The following is a 21,497-nucleotide window of genomic DNA, read 5'->3' on the forward strand; positions in this document are numbered from 1 at the left end:
CGCTGCCATGTATACTTGTACTGGCATCCAACCTCCGTCTTTTCTCGCTGTACAGTCGTCGTTCGTTATCCTTCTTTTGACTGGTGTTTCTCTCCTTGGTATCTTATCCTTTTTGCGAAGCCTGCCCTGGGCCGGTTTAGTTCTTTGAGCTGTCTGATTGTCTTCTTTACGCTCTCGTCTGCCATACGACCAGACCAACTAGGTAAGAAGCATGAGAGGAGATAGGGTCAACCAGTCTTCTAACTGGCAAGACCCCATCGGAGACAGTGTATCGAACAGCAATTTAACGCACAACAGATATTCAGCTGAATGAGTCTCTGTTCTATGGCTCCCCCAAGATGATTAGCTATGGCCTTGTCGTCCAAATCGCCGGCCTGAGCGAATGGGAAGATAAGCACATACTCGACCTGGCCTTTGTTGCGCATGAGCAGTTCCTGACCCAGTTCGCGAAAGACGACAATGCCAAAAGATATAAGAGTCCCTCGTTGAGTGCGAAAGACAAGCCGCGAGTGACCACTACGATGGTCGTTGACAACACTGCTTATATTGCGACCTCGCTGAAAGGCAAGGGTGCTTACATCTACGATTTATCCAAGTCCGATATCAAAGGCAATCATCCGTGTGAGGGTCCAGTACTCGAGGGCCTTCGCCGTTGTCAACAGAGATCTATCGACCTCGATAACACCACGCAAATGCACCGTACGAAGGCCAAATGCGGTACGTTCGTGGTTGATATGTAGCCCGTATCGCAGTCTAACATTTTGAGCAGGAGAGTACATGGCAGCATTGGCTTTTTGCATTGATACCCGACAGCAGAGAGAACTGTCGGACGCCAAAATCGTGTCAATCTTTGCCAAAAGCCCAACCGAGAATGTTTTGATCCCGCCTTGCGATAAAACCAGTTCGGGCGAGAAGGGCGTAAGTGCTGAATCGGCCAACAATCAGAGTATGCCATTGACAATCGCAGGTGTGGAATGAATGGGGTTGTAATGAGTTCACGCAGGATGTGAAGATGCATGTGATTACCGATAAAGATGGGCGAGAGGCCAAGGACGTAGCTGATGAAGATATTCAGCAGCCGAGCGAGCAGACTCGGTATCCATGAGTAAACGCGTGTATATTGTCAAGCCAGTCTGATTTCGCGTCCCCGTACATTAGATTTGTATCTATACATGAGCCATAGTGGTCAGGAACTCTAGGCTGTTCGGCGCATTTTATGATAGGATGATTCGAGCTGCGGCGGTTGGCCACCAGGCGGTCCCTGCTAAGTATTGTATCCTTGAATTGCTAGAGCCAAGTCGTCGGGATAGAGGACAAGATCGCCCCGTGCTAAAGAGATGACATCGTCCATATAATGCCAAGCGTCCTGATGCATGTCGTGATCCTCTTCATTAAGTGGCGGATACCTCAGATCCATCGGCACACCCTGACGAATTGATTCTTCTTTGTTGTAGTATCCGACGATGAAATTGCGGAACTGGCTAATTCTCTCCCTCGTTTCTTCAGAAGCTGACAGAAGCTCTTTATGCACCGGATCTCTCAGCTGCGGATAGTCGAAAGCGAGAAACACTCTGCGTATGAAATACCAGTGAGCCGGTGAAGCAGGAGAAGTCATGGGCGTTTGGCGCCATGGCTGCGGAGGGTCAACGTAGGTGTCGGCAGCTTCTTTGGCGCTGGCACAGAGTCCGGCATTGCGCATCAAAGTCGGCAACCAGAGGCTCAGCGGAGGTTGTTCATTGCCGTCGAGCGAATTCCGCAGACGCGTCTCAAGCATGGAAAACTCGATGGCTATATCAGCTGCCGGAACAGTCGCTTGTATGATGCCTTTGACGATCACATCCGTGTGTTGGAGCCATATCGATCGCAATTGCTTGTTGACGCATGAAAGTTGCATTGCTGTTTGGACAGTCGGGCAAACCGTGAAGATTTGGATGAGCAATTCATTCGATAGCGAGAACAATCCAGGCATTTTGTGAGAGTTTAAAAGTCCGAGTGAAGGTTTGTTGTGTGAGTGGAAAAAAGACGATGAAGTTGCGAGGACTCATGGTTGAATATGCCTTGAACTGCCATTGACACGATTGTAATTTCTAGTGGTGGAGGATCAATGGTGAAACCATTAGGCGCCGCGGTATCAATGAGACGACGACAGAGCTCAATGCCGAATATCTACCGACAGCTATAGGTAAACCATGTCAGATTTCAGTCTATTTGATAGAGCGCAAATATCAAATGTGCTGTATAACTTGACTCATCGTTATCAGAATCAGACTCGTCTAGAGGGAGCCTGATCCTGCGACATCCGGTTGATCACTTCTCGTACTTGATAATTATGACATTTTAAAACCTTTGCTTTTTGGTTTATGTATCGGTTTCGTCCATAGCAGTAAAATGAACAACAAACGCCATGGCGCCCGCCATATGCTAGTAAAGGTACATACAACATCCAAGAGGAGGTCTAGGTATAGATATACAGATGGTGTGGTCTCTTGATCACACCGCGATAGGAAAAGGCTGGAAAGTTTGAAGAAAGGAGAAGCGTAGAATCAGAAGATGTTCTACTGGCGAGCGGGGCCAAGACCGTCGGCAGACTTCTCCGTCAATTGCTCGTAGTCGGCGGCATCGATCTCCTCGACACCCTCGCCAATCTCTTCGACCTGGCCTTGGCGGGCATCGCGCATTGCCGTATATTTGTGACTGATGTTGCGCTGGATCATATCTTCAACGGAGAAAGCAGGCTCCTGATCGATCGGGGCGGCGGTGTGGCGAGCCAAACCAGCAAACTCGTGCTGGACGGCCGCAGGCCATTCGGCAGCGAATTCGGCATCTAGAGGGTTGGTCCATCGGATGATGACACCCTCAGTGGTGTACAAGGGTACCTGCTCGCTTGACTTTGACTTCTTTGACTTTGGACTGAGCTCAGGCGGAGGATGAGAGAAGATACGCGGGGGCTCGATGACCAGAGAGATGGCATCCGGAGCCCTGCCACGGGCGTCGTCGGACTCATATTGTGTCTGAGCCTTGTTCTTGGCGTCCTCGATGGCCTGGCTAGCAGCGCGCATCTTCTCGAGCCTGAGTCGCATCTGCTTCGAGGCGAGGATAGCCTCACCAATCTGCTTACGCGAGGGAGCGTCAGGACCGCCCTGCTGCTGCATTTGCTTCATACTGTCGATAGTGGCCTGCTGATCTGCGAGGGTTTGCTCGAGCAGCTGCACACCACCCTCCTCGGCTTCCTTTGACAATGCCAACAGTTCCTCACGAATGCGATGTTGGTTTGCTTCGTGTTTCTCTGCCATTTTCACACCCAGCTCTTCCTGTCCGCGCAATACCCAGGCAAGATCGGCGATCGAGTTGGCCTTTTGATCCATGATAAGACGTCCACGCTCCTTCTTTACAGGTAGCTTGCGGGCGTTCGGGTCGGGGTGTTCCCAATTGTGTTCGTGCAGCATACGGAGCTCGCGCAGTTTTCGGAAGGCGGCCAGACCTTGTGACGGCGAGGGGAAGGTGGCAGTGAACAGCGGGCGCCACATGTCCTTGCGCAGAGCCGAGGGAAGGGTCTTCTTTCCAGCAAAGGTGAGCTGCTTGAGGACTTGGTTGTTCTGTCGGACCTTGTTAGACTCAAGTGGTATAGAATGCGCAGCGATTGGCAACGCACGTTCATGGATCGCTCCAGTGAGTAGACGACCTGGTTGGTCCATATTTGGTGGTAGACAAACAGATGGCGACCGTGGTCGGCTAGCCGTTTGGCCAGTCGCTCGGCCTTGGACGACGACAAGGACATTGTGATATGCGATGGACGGGCAACAAAAAAGAGTCGCCATGCTCATTCGACATGCGAAATCGACCCCCGGTCTTGGCGCCGTCTTCTCCGCTTCCCGCAGCTGCTGCAGCTGTTCATCATCGTCACATGCCGAAACAACTCTCGCAAAGAAAGTATCCCAATTGCATACATCCTTGTCAATGAGAGCTTTCGGTCGCTGGTGATCTGTTCTGAGTCGGCACAATGCCAGACGCGGATACCAATGCCCGGCGAGAACGACCGTGGCTCCTTCCATCTGTATGCCTGATCCCCCGCACCCTCACCTTCCCTGCTTCCAAAACACAGCCGGACAAGACTCGCACCTTCTCTGTTTCGGCAGCTCGTAACTTCCTTGTTCTAATTTGAGTAAACACAGAACAGGAAGGTTCGCCATCTGCAAGCCGTAACCCTTCGCAACCTTGCCTTGTCTCATGAAACAAACCGGCCCCGTCGAGGCACAATTGACGATGATGCTCTGCCGGCCACCAAGAAGTCGCCGGCTAAGATACTTGCCTTGCGCCATGCCAATAACACTATGATCCATTCGAAGTCCTCCGATGACCTCCGTCCGATTCACGAGTCTACCTCGCCCCTGTCAAACAGTCCTGCCAAACAGCGCACCCCACCTCGTCCTTCGTTCGCCAAATTACGCAGACGAAGCACTCTGGAATGGGCTGCCTCAACCTCGCAACAACGTCAGAGACGCCTACACGATGTGTCTGCCCAGAGAATGGCCGACTTGTTCTACTCTATACACATTCCCAATCAACAAGGTCGGTCAGTGCTGCCGTCCATATCTCTCTCGTCCCTCCATTGACACGTCAAAGACCCAATCTATGTCAGCGAGGTGGCTGAGAAAGCCATGAACCCCAACTTCAGAAACATACACTTTGACTCGAACAATCCTCAACTCCTGAGACTGGATGAGTTGACCCTCAAGTTCTGGGCAAAGAGCGAGGCCATGTCGCAATACTGCTTGTTGATAGACATGACCTTGAGCATGCGTTCGCTACAGTTCATCGGCAAGAGTGTAAGACTTTCTTATGACCATCTCATACTTGTCCATGCTTATCCTGTGCATCTAGCTATCAAGCTTCCATCACCCTTTTCCACCAAACTGTATTGTGTTTCATCTGACCGATGGCTTCTATACTGCTTTCACCGATGCTCGAGTCGAAGAGCCCTTGAATCCTTTTCATGACGGCCCAGCGAAGTTGACGACCTCTCGCACATTGCCAACTTCATCCTTTGATGCTCTCTTACGCCTCTCCAAACTCGATGACAGCGTTCAGGATGCCTTGGCCTTGAGGATACAGCTCGCTTCCGAGCTGGAACAGACATTGCAAGACAACAAAACGTCGCTGGATGAGAAGACCCAGCTTGCGGAAACGACCGATTTCCTCAAAACCATCGACTTTGCTACGGCAACCGTAAAGAAGCAACTCAAAGCACTAGAACAGAAACGCGATCAAAAACGCAACTCTCTCCAGAACCGTAGAGACTTGATTGCACGCGATTCTGCACTGCGAAAGGAAATATTGACCCAAATCCTCAATGGCAAAGACGCCGTCTCAGACCTGTCCACTCGACAGACCAGCGTGAAAGCATCAATTACCCAACAACGCCGCCGCATCGCCCACGACCTCTCCAAAATCTACCCAATAGCGCCCGTACCGAACCAAAGCCTCGCCTTCACAATCCGTGGCATGCACCTCCCAAACTCAGAAGCACTAGACACCGCAACACCTGAGTCTCTAGCCGCAGCCCTCGGCCACGTCAGCCACACCATCCAGCTCCTCTCTCTCTATCTCGGCGCTGTGCTCCCCTACCCCTGCCGACCCCGCAGCAGCACATCCACAATCCTAGATCCAATCTCCATCCTCAACACCACCGCCACTGCTTCCAAAGCACCCTCTGATGAACTTGCCGCGAGAACATTTCCTCTGTTTGCAAAAGGTGCTGTGCGGTTTCGGTTCGAGTATGGAGTCTTCTTGCTGAACAAGGATGTGGAGATCTTGTTGTCTACGCATTTTGGGGTCAGGGTGTTGGATATCAGACAGACATTGCCAAATCTGCTGTATGTATTTTATTGCGCGACGGCTGGTGATGGGGAGTTGCCTGCGAGGAAAGCTGGTGGTGTTAGGGGGTTGATGAGAATGAAGGCACATGGACGTGCCAGTGCTGAAGAGGAGAGATGATGGTACTGTATGCAGCATAACGTAACATAGCATCGGCATGGTGTGGCATTTGCGTGGTGTAGTTTCGCATGTGTAGCTCATGTAACTTCCTTTCTCGCAACCTCATTCAAATCTATGCACACGAATCGACACCGAGACAAATAGTTGTGGTATGAGAATATAATCCAATATAGTGGAAGATAAGATAAAATAAAATTTCAGACATCCGCAGATTCAGATTCGCCCTTTTGTGTCCTGCAAACTCCCACAATTGCTCCTGATTTCCCCAATGCCAATGCAAGCGAGTGTGTTATGATATATATGAACTTGTTTTTTCCACTCTTTTCGAGATGCTCTTTTGTTTTTTTCTGTCTTCCCTATTCACAGAACTTCCTCTCCCTTTTCTTTTTTGGGGTTCTCTTGACCTGAACGCCGGGTTCCCCTGTTTTGCATACATGATGTGATGATTACAGCTTTGTTCGAAGATATAATGTTGATGTTTGAGCGAGTGTGTAGAAGATGAGTTGTCGTCGCTTCGTGGGTCGAGTTCGTTAAAGTGTTCCAAAAGTAGTGATGAGCGTTGTTCGCCATCCTGACGTAAGCACATAGAGATTGAGATTGGCAGATCGGCGAAAATGTTTAGGCGGTGATAGAGGAATCGGCGCGGTGATCGGCGTGGTTTGCCTGTGTTTCCAGAGCACTGGCCATTACATGGGTGACTATCGCATCGGTTAACTCATGAATGAGATATCATGCCAGGAGCGAGTACTTACCAGGCCAGACAGCCGCCTTCTCAAGCATCTGCGCAGTCATGCGCAAGATTCTACTTCCCAATCCGCATTTCGACAATCCATTGAGTCTGGCCAATGAAGACGGGATGCCCATTGTTCCATTGGGATCCAGAGAGTCCATCTCGTGGGCCAACATCTTGGCTTGTAGAGCCATCTTCTCCTCCATGACGTTGCAGATGCTTTCCATCTTCTTCAAGAGCTCTACGTCCTCAGTGTCGAGCAGCATAACAGCAGGCACTTGACTATAATCCACATCAATTTGACCCAGCACGCCGACGTATCGACCAATGCGTTCCTGAACAGTGGTCTCCCATTCGGCCAGGACTTGGGCGCAGTCGAGGAAGCAGATAGCTGATTGAATTGGCAATTCGTGAGCAGAGGAATCTGCGAACGTCAGGTTGCACTTGGACGAGATGACCAACGAGTCAGCTGCATAGAAAGCAGCTTTGCGCAGGTGGCGTTCGCGCTTAGAGCTGTGTCCTGAGATTTGCATTTGGCCGTGGTTGTAAGCAGCTTGGGGGAAGTCTGGCGAGCTTCCAGATGAACCGTTCGACGAGTTGTCAGGAGAGCCTGTTTGGGCGATGTCAATCCCGCTGGCCAATTCTTCTGACATGGCCTCGAAGTCGCGCTGCCAGAAAGCCTCCTTTGAACGTCCGAGATTGACAAACAGTCTCACAAATGCCAGATCCAATAGTGGAATGCTGTCGGCTGCCAATGGGCCCAAACCGAAGGGGTTGGGACGCTGCAACTTGTGGCGGTCGTTGGCCTTCCATGCAGCTTGCCATGCGTTCAATGCCGGCTCAATGTGGGCTACCATGGAATCGGTTTCTTGCGCTGTCCATTGGCGTCCAATGTGCCTGCTTCTGGTCTCCCAGATGTAGTTATGGAGAGCATTGATCAAGACCAGACATCCAAATGTGCTTGGTCGAAGCTGGGTACTCAATCCATGAGAGTCACCATTTGGACTGTATCGGCTGTAGCCAAACACGTTTTGTTGTCTCTGGTTGGCCGTTAAAAGATCGCTCAGTGCTGCAGAGAACGACGTGGCATTGGCTTCAGCTGCTTGAGCGCCTCCTCTGGCAGCCCATTCCCGAGCACTATCCGCCGTCCAGAGCTCTTCATCGCAGGGTAGCGCAAGGAGAATCTCAGAGTTGGTGATAGCCGGTGTTTGGTTGTATGCAATAACAAGCAGACTGGAGAGGATGAAAATGGCGAAAAGTGTTCGTTTGCGCTCCTCTGCCTCCTTCCACTTCAACCATTGCATATGGACGTTTGTGTGACCGTGGAATGGAGAAGAGCCGTCATCCATGTGAATGTCTGGTCTCTCCTCTTTCACTTCGCTGGAACCATCCTGGTTTGTAGCTGGATGAGCCAACTCGGCAGCACGAGCTAGACTGACCAAGGCTGCACAATGATTGCTCGCAATATCAGCGGCGGTCTTATCACCACAATAGTGACCGTAGATGACATTCAGAAGCATCGCCTGAACCAGCCACAGTGGTGTGTTGTGGGAAGAGCTCTCCGGGCTAAAGTATTGGCCGCCATTGACAGCTGCAGACATGTCGGCCTTGCGACGCTCTTCGAGGTAGAGCTGGATCATTTTCTTTGCGGAATCAAACAGCTCTTTCGAGGCCTGGTGGTCATACTCGTACAAAGCGCCAATTGCAGCCATTGCCAGAATAAGGCAACCCCCACCTCCGACCACGCCACTGTGGTTGGCCGAAGCCTGAGAACCGGCGCTTCGCAGATTGGTCATGTATTCAGGCGAGTCGAAAGATAGTGTGGGGACGTGGAGGAACGGCAGGTGGGAGTGGAAGTACTGGATGTACGCGTTGATGTAGCGCTGTAAATCGGCAGTAGATGGGAGGCTCGGTCCCTGGGGCCTCGGAGATAGAGGTGAACTGATGGATGGTTGTGAAAACTTTCTGTGGCTGAACGCGGATTGTTGCGACAGACTAAGGAGCAAAGCTTGACGAGTAGCGTCTGTGATGGAATCTGTCGAGATGGACGTTACGGAGCTCTGCCTTGCGCTATCTGGTACCGACGATGAGGAGATGCTAGGGCTATCCGAATCAAAGTTGGAAAGAGATGACTGCTGGAATTGGTTGAAATGCATACCGCTTAGAGAGTCAGGCACGCCAGAGTGCATCATGAGAGTGTCCAACTTGCTGTCAGTTGTGGATGGATCAAGCAAGTTTTGAGGCGATATGGTATTCATTGGAGGATCAATTGATGGCAGACCGGTACCGAGGATGTCCAGATTCAAAGCTCCGGGGGTCATCAGAGCTTGCATGTCATTGGGGTTCCAGCCAGCCTGGGATACATTGATGTGGAAAGGACCGTCGGCCAAAGTCTCTGAATAACCACTTTGACTAGCAGTACTGAACTGAGATGGCGACGACTGATCAATCGCATCGTTGTTGGTGTGCGACTGCAATTGTGAGTCCCAGTCTCGCATCCAAGCAAAGTCATCACCTTGACCAAATAGATCGAACTGGTTCATATGAAAGTTTTGGAGGTTTATAGGCTGCGGTGCCGAAGCAGCAAAGTGTAGCTGGGCGGGATTCACTGTATTTCCTCCTGGGGTAAAGAGTTGTTCTAGGTCGGGTACCTGCATGCCTGTGTAGGCTGGCGCCGTGTGGATGTGTGTCAGAGGCTCACCAAAGTCTATATGAGAAGTATGGGTATCAACACGAGAGAGATCAAAGCCGTCTTGTTGACCCATGCCATGGTGTGTCATGCCGTTGATGCCATTGAGGTCCAGGTTCGATGGCCGCTGTTGTGCGTTGCTCATGCTCATCCGGTGGTGTGCCATACTGGCATGAGTTGGCCTTTGTGCATCAACAGGAGAGACGACTCCCATCAACCCAAGGGATCCTAGGTCCAGATGGCCAAGTGTGTTTGCTCGGGGCCTTCCTCCTGCAGTTCCGGTAGTGATACCGGCATTGGCTATTGAGCCTTTCCTTACACGGCCTCCATTGACGGGTCCGCTAGTACTCTCGCGCCTGTTGTTCTTGGGCCGGTTGGAGGGGTTGTTTGTGAAGTGTAGCTTCTGTTGGTGTCGAAGAAGCAGGTCTCGACGGGCGAAACATCTTTTGCATTCCTGGCACTCGAATGGCTTTTCCTTGGTGTGTGAGCGTTCATGTCTCTTGAGGTGCTCCAATCTGGCGAATGAACGGCCGCAGGTTCCGCAGACGTGCGGTCGAGGCTTGTCTGTCTTTGGCGGGGGGAACTTGGCCTGCGCTTTGGGGGGTTGGTTCGAGGGGGCTGCAGTTGTGTTAGCGGATGTGATTCGAAGCCCAGTTGGCAGTTGTACCATTGCCAGCGACGGCAGGATCGGCGCTCGTCGGTGAGATTGTGTCAGGCGATTTGTCCATGGTCGGGAGCTCGATGAGCATTGCCAGTGTTGGCTGGCTGTGGATTCAAAGAGCGCAGCTCCGGAATGTAGGCGGAGAACACAAGTCCGGAAGAGGAGGGAATCAGAGACGCGCAATGGAAGAGGCAACAGGAAACAGGTCAAGAAAGCGGTGTGGGGTGTCCGGTATAGCCGGGATTGAGCTTGAATCAAAGCACAAGTCTTGGGCAGAGTAGGAATAGAAGCTGTTAGGCAAGAAGAAAGAGGCTATGTTTGGAGATCAAGCGTGGGGCGTGCCGGGACTTTGCAAGGAGCACAGCAGATCCGAACCTAGGAGGAATAGATTGGTAGATTCGAGCCTGACGCTGCTAGAGTTCGGCCGGCGTAACGGGGGAACGCCTTCGTTCAGGGACCCTCCAGACACCAGAGCAGGTGCAATTTAGCTCTAGCCTTGCAAGATAGAGAATGGCCTCGCCGGAGCAGATCAATGCAGAAGTCACTGGGACGGTGGTCAAGAATGCGTTTGTGATTGAGAGGCAGGAAGGGAAGGTGTGGTGCAGAGTGGGATGGTCCTCGAGCGAGCAGCAGATTGGGGAAGGCGCGACGGGTTCGCGGCGGCGTTGCGCAAGAACCTGGGGTCGGCTCAAGTTTGGGGAAAGACAAGGAGGTCGGCGGTAATATTGGACAATGATGCGCTCGGTCCTTGCAATGTCTTGAGCCACAGCAATCACTGCACATATGACCGACGCTGGATGCTGGTCTGGCAATTGCTCGCGGTAGAGAAGCAGGAGCCCTGACGACAACTGACAGCAGTGCTAGCAGCAGCCCTCATCTACGATACACCAGCTAGCCCACGAGCTCAGCGGCGTAGCATGATGTGCAAGCAAGCCCTTGGCGACTTGTAACTTGTGCCGCCGTGCGAACCGCTATCCCTGTCCGTCCCAGGCCCTCTAGCCTCAGCCTGGCCTAGTGCGCTCCAACACATCCGCTGGCCGGAGCCTGGCGCTCGACGACCTCATTTCTGCCGCAATTCTCTCTCTCATGCTCCCGCGGGGCCTGCATGTTGATTATCGATGCTGTTCGCAATCCGCTGTTTTTCGTTCCCAACTGTCGCAAAACCGAATCCTGCATGCCTATTGATTGTCTGTACATCAGAGGCACGGTTCGGCTCTCACCACGCCGATCCGGCCCACTTCGAACGACCGATTCTGGCGACTGGTGATGTTGACGGGTGCTGCTGACGATGATGATGATGCTCAAGGTGCTGTTACGAACCAGTCTCCTTGTGCTCGACACCCGGAGCAGCTGACCGCTCCACCACGTTATAAGCCTCCTGGACTAACAGGCTAGATCGCTTGTATCACCTCTACTCTATCTCCTACTTGGACTCGGCCAGTCCGAGTATTTCCCAAACCATAATTATGCGGTTAACGGGACTCCACAGACCACTCAAATTCACCCGTTTTCATGCTGGCCGAGGCCAGCAAGTCCATGAACTTTGGAGGGTCCTCATGCAGGTGCAAGAATACTTGGTGACATCTCGTGCGTTCATCGGGCGTCTCTTGCCATGCTGTGGTCGATCTGTGCCAGTCTACTGAGGTACAATTGTGAAGCGTGTACGAACCTCCAGGCAATTCGATAGGCCCTCAAACCCACGTCAAGGCGGACTCCATACTCTGCGCCGAAGTCGCCGCTGTTTTCTCGCACAAACGCAGGTGATTCCAAGCCACAACAACTAATGGCAAGCGCGAATCTTCGAAACGTCATCCAACATCCGGAGATGTGACCGGATTTTTGCCAGTTGCAACTTGCAAGACGCTGCTCGGCAGCATCCGGACCTACGTATGTATGTCTGATCTGGTGGCTTTGTTGTGTGTGTTTTGTCAAACCATGGTTGAAGATTTCTGCCAGTGTCCGTCAAAGATAGTCTCTCAGCTCAGCCTCTAGCCCATCATGCCTGGCCATATGTGAGCTTCTAGGGTGGGATGTCAGCAAGCTAAGCGCAGCCAAAAACATGGAGAACACGGGGCCGTCTGGGGGCCGCGAATGTCACGCGCACGGTTTAGCACCTAAAAACACAGGCTACACTTGCATCAAATGGGCAAGGAGCGAGCAGCCTCTAACCACACACTGCCCTGTGTGCTTCGTCATCCACAGGCAGCACCTTCCTCATCCAACTCTGTTGTCGCATTGTCAGCGTGCCCTGCTCCTTGATGCATGAGCCTGTGTTAGCACAAGACATGCCATTCGTCTGCTGCATTGTCACTGTACAGATCTCCCTTGCCAATTCTTCTAGCACGGTGCTGATCCGATCTGTGTGGAGGTGGCTGAACGCCAGCTTGATCTCGAATCCTCCGAGCAAATTTTGACACCTGCGAGTGCAGCATCAAAACGGATGCGGTTCGCGGCTAATAGACGATCACACAGCCCGTGTGTCTTGCACATCGCAATTCTTCTCTCCATGCAATGAAAGCCTTGTTCAATTGAAGGGGAAACGCGCTGCTTCATGCTGACGATTACAGTTAGGACCTGCACGAATGTCTCCTTGATCATGGGGGTTGTCTGCTGTCCCTGCATCTTTCTCAGTACAGGGTCACTATAGCGACTCGATAGTGTATGGAAAGCGATGGCGTCTCTCGTAGCGAAAGTGCGTTTAATTAAAACCATACTGCTCATACGCTTGAAAGCGTGAACGGCTCACGGTGCTTTCCACCTCTCACCACCTTCGCGCGGGATCGCGATCCACTCTTACATTGAAGCGGCAAGGGTGGCTATCCCGTTCAAGTGTTTCCAACGAGTATATGCTCCCTGCCCCCTTAACCCAGGCCCAACAGCAAACTCCTAGATATTGGAGCGTCCAATCGTTTGACGTCGGCAAATGACTGGCTCAATACCATGTGCATGAGCTCGACCTCAGGAAGTAACGCACGAAACGAGCTGCTTCACTACTGCAATGCATCCCACTTCGCGTTGTGCGACCAGTGATGTGGCAGATCATCGCCCCACTAGCACTGCAAGGCATCGCCTTCTTCACCTTTCATCGGCTTTCCTCTTCAGGGATACAGGGACAAACCATGCATATGTTATGAGTGACTCAGACTGAGTTACTTAGCAGCTATATTCAAAACGATTGGCATGGACAACCCATGCTGTTAGAAGGTACAATCGCTCGCCCAAAGAGTGCTTGTCGTACATGCTCGATGCTGAGAGAGCATATGGGCACACTCTTGGGAGAACCGTACGCCCTACTCGGATTTTATCATCCGGCAGAGACCTTGGCGCATGAATTCGTACAAGCGGTTGAGAGCATGCCACTTCGGCACCCTGCAGGAAATGGGATTGCTGGCGCCCCTTACAATCGCGAGGAATCGTGGAATCGTGGATTGAATATAGGCCGGGGACACGCATGAAGACGAGCAATCGAGGTCCCACCCGACGACACGCCGTCGCCAAGTTGAAAGTCCAAGCGGCCGGGTACTGCTGTTCTGCACGCGCGAACAAAGATACGACCTCAGGCAACACTTGGTTCCACAGTATGACCGATGTGCCTGCGAGTCTGGGTCCCGAGAAAAGTGCCAGCCAATTGCTGGAAGGTCCAGCAGCAGTGCGCTGCGCTTTTTCGCGAGAAAGGTCTACGAGGTTTCGGTAAGTCGGCCTCTGAATTGAACAGCTGCATGCGCCTCTTCGCGTATCAGAGACGAGCCATGCCATTACTGGTGTACTACCTGCTTGCCTCGGTCAGCACTACCTGCAAAAATGGGTGCCGCCGGCGGCCACAACGTCGTGTATTATTCAGAGACACTCGTCGCACCTATGTCGACCATCTGAAGAAGGTCTGCCGAGAGCTAAGACGTGTTATGGGATCCTTCGAGCGTCCGAAGAGTCGCGTAGATCGATTCGGAGTTGCGATTCGGAGTTGCATGAACGTGATTCCTTCTTCGATCGACAAAACAGACATTTCGGAAGGGCTCCTCGAACCAGCTAAGAGTGAGATCGTCAACTTCGCGAAGGATGCAACTCTTGGTAGCACTAACATAGCAAAGCACGAGCGAAGAGTCTCGATGTCACGCACAAAAGCAAAAGAGAAGCTGCTACGCTGGGTCGAACAACGGACCTTAGGATAGTTGCAGAAACTGCAATCCCACGCTCTACCACTGAGCTACAGCAGCTCGTAGGATTTTTTCTATCTACTTGATATATAACTTTTCGATCATACCTCTTCTCCGTCCTCGCATCATGGTCCATTTTGTCACGCTTTATGTTCAAGCAAAGGCAGTAAATATTCCCCACGAGCGACCCTACCTGGTCATGTCGTCCTGTCTGTCGAGAGCAACACAACTGTTGGTTTCCGCGGACATTTGCAACATGACGCAGCGCACTAAAGAGTGATCTACCCGTGCTGGATCCTCCAAAGATGCAACAGTACGGAAGGCTTACCGAAACAAGACCAGCGCTCGTGTGGCCGCCGACCTCGTGGTCACACCCGTAGCTCGCTTCCCTGTCGAGATCATCAACGGGACGGTGACGCAGCGGAAGGTGCTTCTCCTGGTATGCAAGAGGATATCCGCCACCGCCCATGTGATATCTCCTTCGATTTGTGAGTCCGTCTCGACTCGCGGCCGGGCGTTCGGGGTGGCATTGATTCTCTCTTGCTCCACAATTACTGCTACCTCGGAGGAATTCCGCACGAGCATTGAACCGAACGCCCTGCGGCAGACCTGCCTGTTTGGGGTGGCCTGGGTATGCAAGTATGATATTGATGGCACAGCAAAAGATCAAGAAAATCAGCGACTGGCTCAATAAAGGTCCGAGTCGCATTTCTGGGGGTGAACGCAATCCGAGTCACCGAGCGTTTGTTGATGGTCTAAATATGAACACCTCAGCAGGTGACAAAGATCATCATGGCGGGGAGAAGAGCGTGGGGCAGTGGAGAAGGAAATTTGACGAAGCAGTTTGTCACAGCTGCTGGACAAACCACCCCCACCTACTATGTTCGCGTCGACATTTTGTCTGTACATGCATCCTTTTGATGATGAGCAATGGCGACCTGCAGTCTTCTTTTCTGTTAAATGGTTAAATCGGGAGAGGCGACAAGATCACTCAGACACGAGGGCCGCGACTTTGTACGCGCGAATGATTCAGGCGGATGACGCTTATCTCTGGCTTCAGGACGCCCTTATCGCGGCCAACAGCAGCGAGTCTGGCCATGTGATGTATTCCTCTACTGGGCATCAAGACCATTATCAGTAAGAGTAGCGTTGAGCTATGGGGTTTGTATGATTGTTTTTGAAACGTACCAGTCTTGTGAGCAGCGCTTCTAACACCCGTATCTTTAATCGAGTTCGTATCGAGTCACCTTGCACATGTCCATCACTCGTGACTCTTTGCTTCTTTTCGACTCAATACCTACACTCTATCTCTTGCACTCCTCATTGCTTGATTACCTGACTACCTAGTTCTCCGACACCTATCATTGAGACGCCGTGTCTTCTCTTCCGACCATGTCATGGCAGGCTCTCACATTCCAGCCTGAGCTGCCGCAGTACTGCACACCGACAAACGACTTCCTCACACGCTTCTCGAGTACATTTCACACATGTGTGCCGACACCTCTAGCATTCCTATCAACACTACTGGGCACTTTATCCATCGTATCGTGGCTCTTCGCCCAGATGCCCCAGATATACAAGAACTACACCATCAAGAGCACATCCGGTCTATCCATATTCTTCCTAGTGGAATGGTGTGCAGGGGACGTCAGCAACTTACTCGGTGCTGTCTTCACGAAACAAGCCACATGGCAAATGATAGTAGCAGGATACTACTGCCTCGTCGACTTTCTGCTCGTCGCTCAGTGGGTCTGGTACGAGCGACTACGACACGGCTACACGATTCGCCAAATGTGGCCAGACAGAGATGACAACAATGATACTGAACGAGGCCAAGAGATGGTGATCGAAGGCATGCCAGCCATGAGCCGCGAAAACACATTCGAGGATACCAACAGCCCGGGAAGAAAGAGCTCGGCCAAGGACATCAAGTCGCCTGGTAACGGCAAACAAAGCATGTGGCGTATGCCAGTCTTCGGAGACGTCAACGAAAAGTACGGCTCCTCCAGAAGCCCACGGGCCATCAACCGCGTGCAGGCTTCCTCGTCTTTCCAATCGCCATCTCCACGTACTGTACTGCTATTAGCCTGCTTGATCTCTCTCGCCCAAGGCTCACCTTTACACCCTACTTTCCACCATCCTTCCCACCACTCACCTGATACCAAGACTTCCAATCTGGCCGCCGCCGGCACAGTCCTCTCCTGGCTATCCACCCTTCTCTACCTCGGAAGCCGCCTACCCCAACTCTACAAGAACTGGGCTAGAAAGTCAACCGCAGGTCTCAGCGCCCACCTCTTCATCGCCGCCTTTTTCGGAAACCTCTTTTACAGCACCAGTATGCTTACGAACCCTAACCTTTGGAATGATGCACCTGCCCATGGTTTGCACGGCTGGGTGGAAAACACACCCAATGTACGTTACGATTGGCTCATGCGTGCATTGCCATTTTGGCTTGGCGCTGCTGGTGTGTTGGTTATGGATGCAGCTGTAGGTGTACAGTTCCTCATGTATGGCGAGAGTGAAGATGCAAAGGTTGTTGTGCTGGAAGAGTCTGGACGTGAGAACTGGCGTTGGAGAAGAGTTAGTGGGTGGATGCGTGGTTGGGTGCCTAGCTTTGGTGAGCCGGTTGGCAGGTCTGAAGATGGAGTGCATGAGAGAGAGGCTTTGTTGCATCAGACCTCGACTCAGGATTATGGAGCTGCTGCTAGAGCTTGATTAGATGATGGATGACCTTTTGATGATATGTATGAGGGTTTCTTGTAGGAGTGCGGTTGCATTTCTGTCATTTCGGGATGTTACTAGGGCATTTGTATGGTGTTATTGGGCCCAACTGCGCTTGGGATTGGGAAGGGCACACTGCCGGTCAGATGACGACGAGATTCAGGACTCTAATGAACAACTCACAAAGCATTACACGAAGCACGCTGTCTACTCGTCGATTGAACATCAGTACCTGCTGGTAGAATCTCTTTGTGTGCATGTAAAATGGTCCAAAAAGACCAGTGCATAGAATGCGTGACATTAATTGAAGACAAACATGCTCTGGGAAGTCTACATCATTAGCGGACATGCATCACGTTACATATCGACTTTTCGAATATTCACAAATCTTCACATCACTCGCATACTTGTGCCCCATATACTCGTCTGGAAATGCATTGGATACCATCGATCTTGTGAAGGAAAAGGTATGAGAGGATAGAAACATTAATGAGTGTCGTGTTGTTGTGTTCTTCGAGATGATCATGGTAACATCAAGCTGACCTTCTTCTCATGGCAGCCAGTCCCACACTTGATGGTTGTATCTTCGTTGTATCTTCGACCTCTGCTGCTTCTGGAATGTCTCGAAAATTGGCAATAACTCCAAGATCATACTCTTCGGCTGGTGCAGCGTCTGGGTCTCGAAAGTTGTCTGAGCACCATCCTGACATGATATGTAGGACTTGAATAGTCGTTGTCCTCCTCCAGCCATGTCCTCAGCCAAGAACCAAACTCCTCCAAGCTGTCTGATCCGAGACCTGACAGGGCGGCTGCTGCGTGTATGTCGTCTAGTAGAAGGTCCATGTCCTCGCTCAATTCATCATCGCACTCCATGGAAAAACTGTTACCACACACAAGCTGCCAGTGCAGATTCATGAGCTTGGTTCCAACTTCTGGATTGAGCTCCATGGCCTGATAGTCGATGAACAGTTTCTTGCCTAATTCGACAACAACTGAGATGTCTGAGATTTCGAGGGTCAGTCTGATAGTATTGAGCTTCAAAGGAGATGGAAGCATATCGTCGAGTCCTTGTACCGTCAATCCTTTGTCGGCCCTCTCTAGCAGTGATGCCGTTCCGAACTTTGCGTGGAAAGAACAGCTCGAGTAAAAGCGGTCTGAGAGTGCAGATCGGAGAGATTTGCAAGTCATCAACAGTGAAGGTTGTGAGATGACCAGAGTATGGCCTGAGCTACCCCTGTACCTGAACCGAATCAGATAGTCCTCATCGTAGAGATGATTTCTGCAAGCTGCGTAATCGAAGATCATGATTAGAATCTCAAGCGGCATGTCGAGTAGAGAGACAGCTTGTTGTGGTATCTGAGTGGCCATTGGCAGTAGTTTGGTAGTCGTGCGCTGGGGTTCGGTTGTCTTGCGTGGTGAAACGGCAGTCTCGACTGTAGTATCAGCACATTCTGTAGTCGATCCCTCCATCACGTTGTCGTCGAGTGTGTTCTTTGACAAGGTGAATTGCGATTTTGAGTTGGCTAAGAACGGAGTCAGCGAGATGGAGTAACGAGGACTGGATATCGAGACTTACTCGCAGCACATTCGTCCTTGGTCTCATGTTTGTCCATGGTTGAAGAGTCGGGCTGACTTTTGTTCAATGCCTTGATGGGCGATGCCGCGGCCGTAGATGGCGGCATGGTGACTGGATTTGTGTTTCGTGCTATGGTGGTCGACCTGTTGTGATGAAGTGGTGCTACGAACTGTTGAAGATGATGTTGGCTGGATGGATGCCAGTCCAGATGGTTGTTGGAAAGAAAAAAGTAGGACTGCGAAAGAAGTGATACAGAATATATATCACGTGAACAAGTAGAGTTGTAGGGCAGGAGCTGAAGTGAGCGAGGGAGAACTCACTTTACGCCCGACTTCGTTCCTTCTATTGAACAGAACTCCGAACAGTTGTGTCACTTTTCTAATCAACATATCACTTACAGTGTGAGTGAAGGTCGAAACCTACAAGGAAGTCGCAACACAAAGAAGTCAGAGAAAGACGCAACTTTCCAGGCAGGGAGCAAAAAACCATCTTAGCTGTTACAGCTATGATGGGAAAACCCCCTCCTACTTGCAGAGTATTCTACCTTTGCAAAGAAGAGAAAGAACATAATGTTCCGCTACATCCGAGGGTCAAACCCAAGGACTTCTGGGAGTTTTATTGCACTGGAATCACAAGTTGGTCTTACCGATTGAGCCAACTAAACCGATCGCTGAGGGGAAAGTAATCTGGTTGGGTCATATGGCTACGGTGTCGGAAGTGAGTCTGGGTTGGTGAGTGAATGATTCAAAGCACTCACTTCTGGATACTGACTGTCTGCACAGAGCAATGTCAAGTACTTACTGTTCCAATCGCAGCATACCCAACCCTCTTGCCTACTCAATACTCCAAATAATGCGCCCACCTCTCAAACTCCACCCACATCCCCAACGGATCTCTATCAATCTCCCTCAAATTCTGCTCTCCCACACCCTCAAAGACTTGTCTCGCCGTCGTATGCACCATCATCGCCAACCGACTCCCTTGTCCATGACTCTTGATCACATCCCCAAGAAGTTTCTTCAACAACTTCACAATCGGAACCACAAAGTCAAACTCGCGGCGGAACAGCTCTTCCACGCCTGCGTCAACGGTGGCAGAGGGATCGTTGGGTGAAGAGTAAGCTTGAACAAGCGTCTTTGCGAGGTTCCAAGTATGAACCACGCGGACGGGGTGGAAGTCTTGCGGATACAAGATGGGATTGATGAGGAAATATGTCTTTGCCATTTGGAAAAGAGCAAGACCAAGTCGGTTTTGAGATAACATGCGTGAAGTGATGTCGACTCTGATGTTGGCGTAGGGTTGCCTAGTGATGGGCCACATCTCTGTCTGCTTGCACGATCGCATGACATGCTCGAGTGCCTCTGTGGCGAGTGTATCATCCTTTTGGTTGCGTACGGGCTCGTAGTCGTGATATATCCAGCTCTGCAAGATGGACAAGTCTTTCTCAGCTTTGCTTTCGCCCAAGTAGGACGCTGCGTCGGCAGAAAATGTGGTTTTGCTGTCCATGAGTTCGGCCAGGCTGGACCATTTAGGAGCGAGCTTTTCCAGTGGTTGTGCCCAATCGTCTTCTCTGCCGTTGGTACCGTATTGGCACTTTGGACATTGACACTCGAAGCAGTATCTTTGCTTCAATTGGGTTTGCCGACGATAGTATGGATCTGTGTTGTCGATGTAGGAGATGAAGACTTCTTCACCTTTTCTTATGGGTGACAACGAGCGCATCATGAGGTAGGGTTGATCGAACAGAACAGTTGCATTCGGCTCACAAGAGTGATTGGCCGAACAAACAGTTGGGTCCAGAGCAATACCCATAGGATCCAAGACAGGCGAAGTCAACGTCAGTGAATTGCGAAGGATCTGTTTCTTGCTTAGCACTGTACGAGTAAACACAAAAATGGTCAAGTACCTTTCCTACATAGCCGCGTATCTTGGATGGATCATTGCCGGTGCGGGCGTACAGATCGCTTGCCGCTGTTGTAGTCACTTCGTAGTTCATAACTTCGAAGGGTGTCTGGATTGTAGTCGCATCGTGAGCTCCGAGACGGAGCACGCCAGCCTTATCTTCCTCAGACATAGCACTACTGTCCATGAGGAACGCTAGTTGCAGTGCCGCTCGCACAGAACTAGGTATAGGCGGGAGATTCGGGTCTCTCAGAAGCTTGCATTCTTGCTTGTGGTATCTGGTCCAAGCCTGCTTCTGGCATGCCTATACGAAAAGCGATATATGAGTAAAGTTCCAACCATGTCTGCGGTGAGGAAAACATACCTTACTACAATACCTAACCTTCTTACACCCCGTACAAGCTTTGATCCCAATAATTTCACCCTCACTCGCACACCCCTCACAATCAGGATATCTGCCTGGATAGCGATCAGGCTCACTCGCATGAACAGCACAAACCCTAACAGCCTTGTGTGACCACAAAAAGCAATTATGACAACTCTCTTCCAGTCTCGGTAAGTCCAGTTCACCGATCAAAGGTCGCGGTTTGAGTAAGATTGTAGAGCCAGCGGGTATGTCTTTGGTCGCGAAAAGTCCATTGCCCGAGGTTGGTGACGGGCGCACTTCAACATGGCATTCTGGTGTTGGAGACGATAGATTAGAAGATGGAGGTGGTAATAGTCGGGACGTCATCTTTGCGCAGCATGTAGGTATGCTTGATAGCAAAAGATGATCAGTAGCAAAAGTTGATGTTATTGCTTGCACATGTCACAAGCCAGCGAGCATTGAAGTCGGAGCTTTTTCAAGCTTTTATTACGTCACATGGGAAGTGCAAGAGCAACACAATCAGGACAAAAGGCCAAAGTAGGTTCTATTCGACTGTCCAAAAGAGAGCAGTCGTGCTCATGGTATGTAAAATGACTCGCTGTGGATATCCCGCGAAGAAAATAGGAGGAGAATGGTAACAGAAACCATGAAAGGCTAGATGGGGAAAAGAATAAAAGCAACATTTCTAAACAAGGGACAACGA

At 51.1% G+C, this 21,497-nt stretch overlaps 8 protein-coding genes across 8 annotated transcripts; 3 read left to right on the forward strand and 5 right to left on the reverse strand.

Annotated features, from left to right (window-relative positions):
• Nucleotides 1-338: 338 nt before the first annotated feature.
• On the forward strand, nucleotides 339-1,105 carry M436DRAFT_79324 (uncharacterized protein; the record flags this gene model as incomplete). The annotated part of the gene is made up of 3 exons (XM_013575038.1): nucleotides 339-717; nucleotides 770-918; nucleotides 968-1,105. 3 exons carry the CDS (start codon nucleotides 339-341, stop codon nucleotides 1,103-1,105), a joined length of 666 nt encoding a protein of 221 aa, XP_013430492.1.
• A 159-nt stretch (nucleotides 1,106-1,264) lies between these two features.
• Nucleotides 1,265-1,969, reverse strand: M436DRAFT_61345 (uncharacterized protein; the record flags this gene model as incomplete). The annotated part of the gene is made up of 1 exon (XM_013574851.1): nucleotides 1,265-1,969. One exon carries the CDS (start codon nucleotides 1,967-1,969, stop codon nucleotides 1,265-1,267), a length of 705 nt encoding a protein of 234 aa, XP_013430305.1.
• Nucleotides 1,970-2,555: 586 nt separating this feature from the next.
• M436DRAFT_39538 (uncharacterized protein) lies at nucleotides 2,556-3,778 on the reverse strand (the record flags this gene model as incomplete). Its single annotated transcript, XM_013574568.1, has 2 exons — nucleotides 2,556-3,596; nucleotides 3,653-3,778. 2 exons carry the CDS (start codon nucleotides 3,776-3,778, stop codon nucleotides 2,556-2,558), a joined length of 1,167 nt encoding a protein of 388 aa, XP_013430022.1.
• Nucleotides 3,779-4,000: 222 nt separating this feature from the next.
• M436DRAFT_40559 (UV radiation resistance-associated gene protein) lies at nucleotides 4,001-5,994 on the forward strand (the record flags this gene model as incomplete). Its single annotated transcript, XM_013574747.1, has 4 exons — nucleotides 4,001-4,054; nucleotides 4,173-4,569; nucleotides 4,624-4,826; nucleotides 4,882-5,994. The coding sequence occupies 4 exons, from the start codon at nucleotides 4,001-4,003 to the stop codon at nucleotides 5,992-5,994; spliced, it is 1,767 nt and encodes a 588-aa protein (XP_013430201.1).
• Nucleotides 5,995-6,612: 618 nt separating this feature from the next.
• On the reverse strand, nucleotides 6,613-10,141 carry M436DRAFT_40170 (uncharacterized protein; the record flags this gene model as incomplete). Its single annotated transcript, XM_013574686.1, has 3 exons — nucleotides 6,613-6,692; nucleotides 6,747-10,031; nucleotides 10,081-10,141. The coding sequence occupies 3 exons, from the start codon at nucleotides 10,139-10,141 to the stop codon at nucleotides 6,613-6,615; spliced, it is 3,426 nt and encodes a 1,141-aa protein (XP_013430140.1).
• Nucleotides 10,142-15,620: 5,479 nt separating this feature from the next.
• M436DRAFT_39646 (PQ loop repeat protein) lies at nucleotides 15,621-16,943 on the forward strand (the record flags this gene model as incomplete). The annotated part of the gene is made up of 2 exons (XM_013574584.1): nucleotides 15,621-16,021; nucleotides 16,142-16,943. 2 exons carry the CDS (start codon nucleotides 15,621-15,623, stop codon nucleotides 16,941-16,943), a joined length of 1,203 nt encoding a protein of 400 aa, XP_013430038.1.
• Nucleotides 16,944-17,597: 654 nt separating this feature from the next.
• M436DRAFT_79330 (uncharacterized protein) lies at nucleotides 17,598-18,631 on the reverse strand (the record flags this gene model as incomplete). Its single annotated transcript, XM_013575039.1, has 2 exons — nucleotides 17,598-18,472; nucleotides 18,526-18,631. The coding sequence occupies 2 exons, from the start codon at nucleotides 18,629-18,631 to the stop codon at nucleotides 17,598-17,600; spliced, it is 981 nt and encodes a 326-aa protein (XP_013430493.1).
• A 1,031-nt stretch (nucleotides 18,632-19,662) lies between these two features.
• Nucleotides 19,663-21,076, reverse strand: M436DRAFT_13610 (SET domain-containing protein; the record flags this gene model as incomplete). The annotated part of the gene is made up of 5 exons (XM_013574473.1): nucleotides 19,663-19,978; nucleotides 20,051-20,431; nucleotides 20,484-20,731; nucleotides 20,792-20,851; nucleotides 20,918-21,076. Coding segments are annotated over 5 exons (1,164 nt in total), but the record flags the coding sequence as incomplete, so codon positions are not given.
• Between the last annotated feature and the right edge of the window lie 421 nt (nucleotides 21,077-21,497).

Source organism: Aureobasidium namibiae (genome assembly GCF_000721765.1).
Source record: "Aureobasidium namibiae CBS 147.97 unplaced genomic scaffold scaffold_3, whole genome shotgun sequence".
Lineage (NCBI taxonomy): Eukaryota > Fungi > Ascomycota > Dothideomycetes > Dothideales > Saccotheciaceae > Aureobasidium > Aureobasidium namibiae.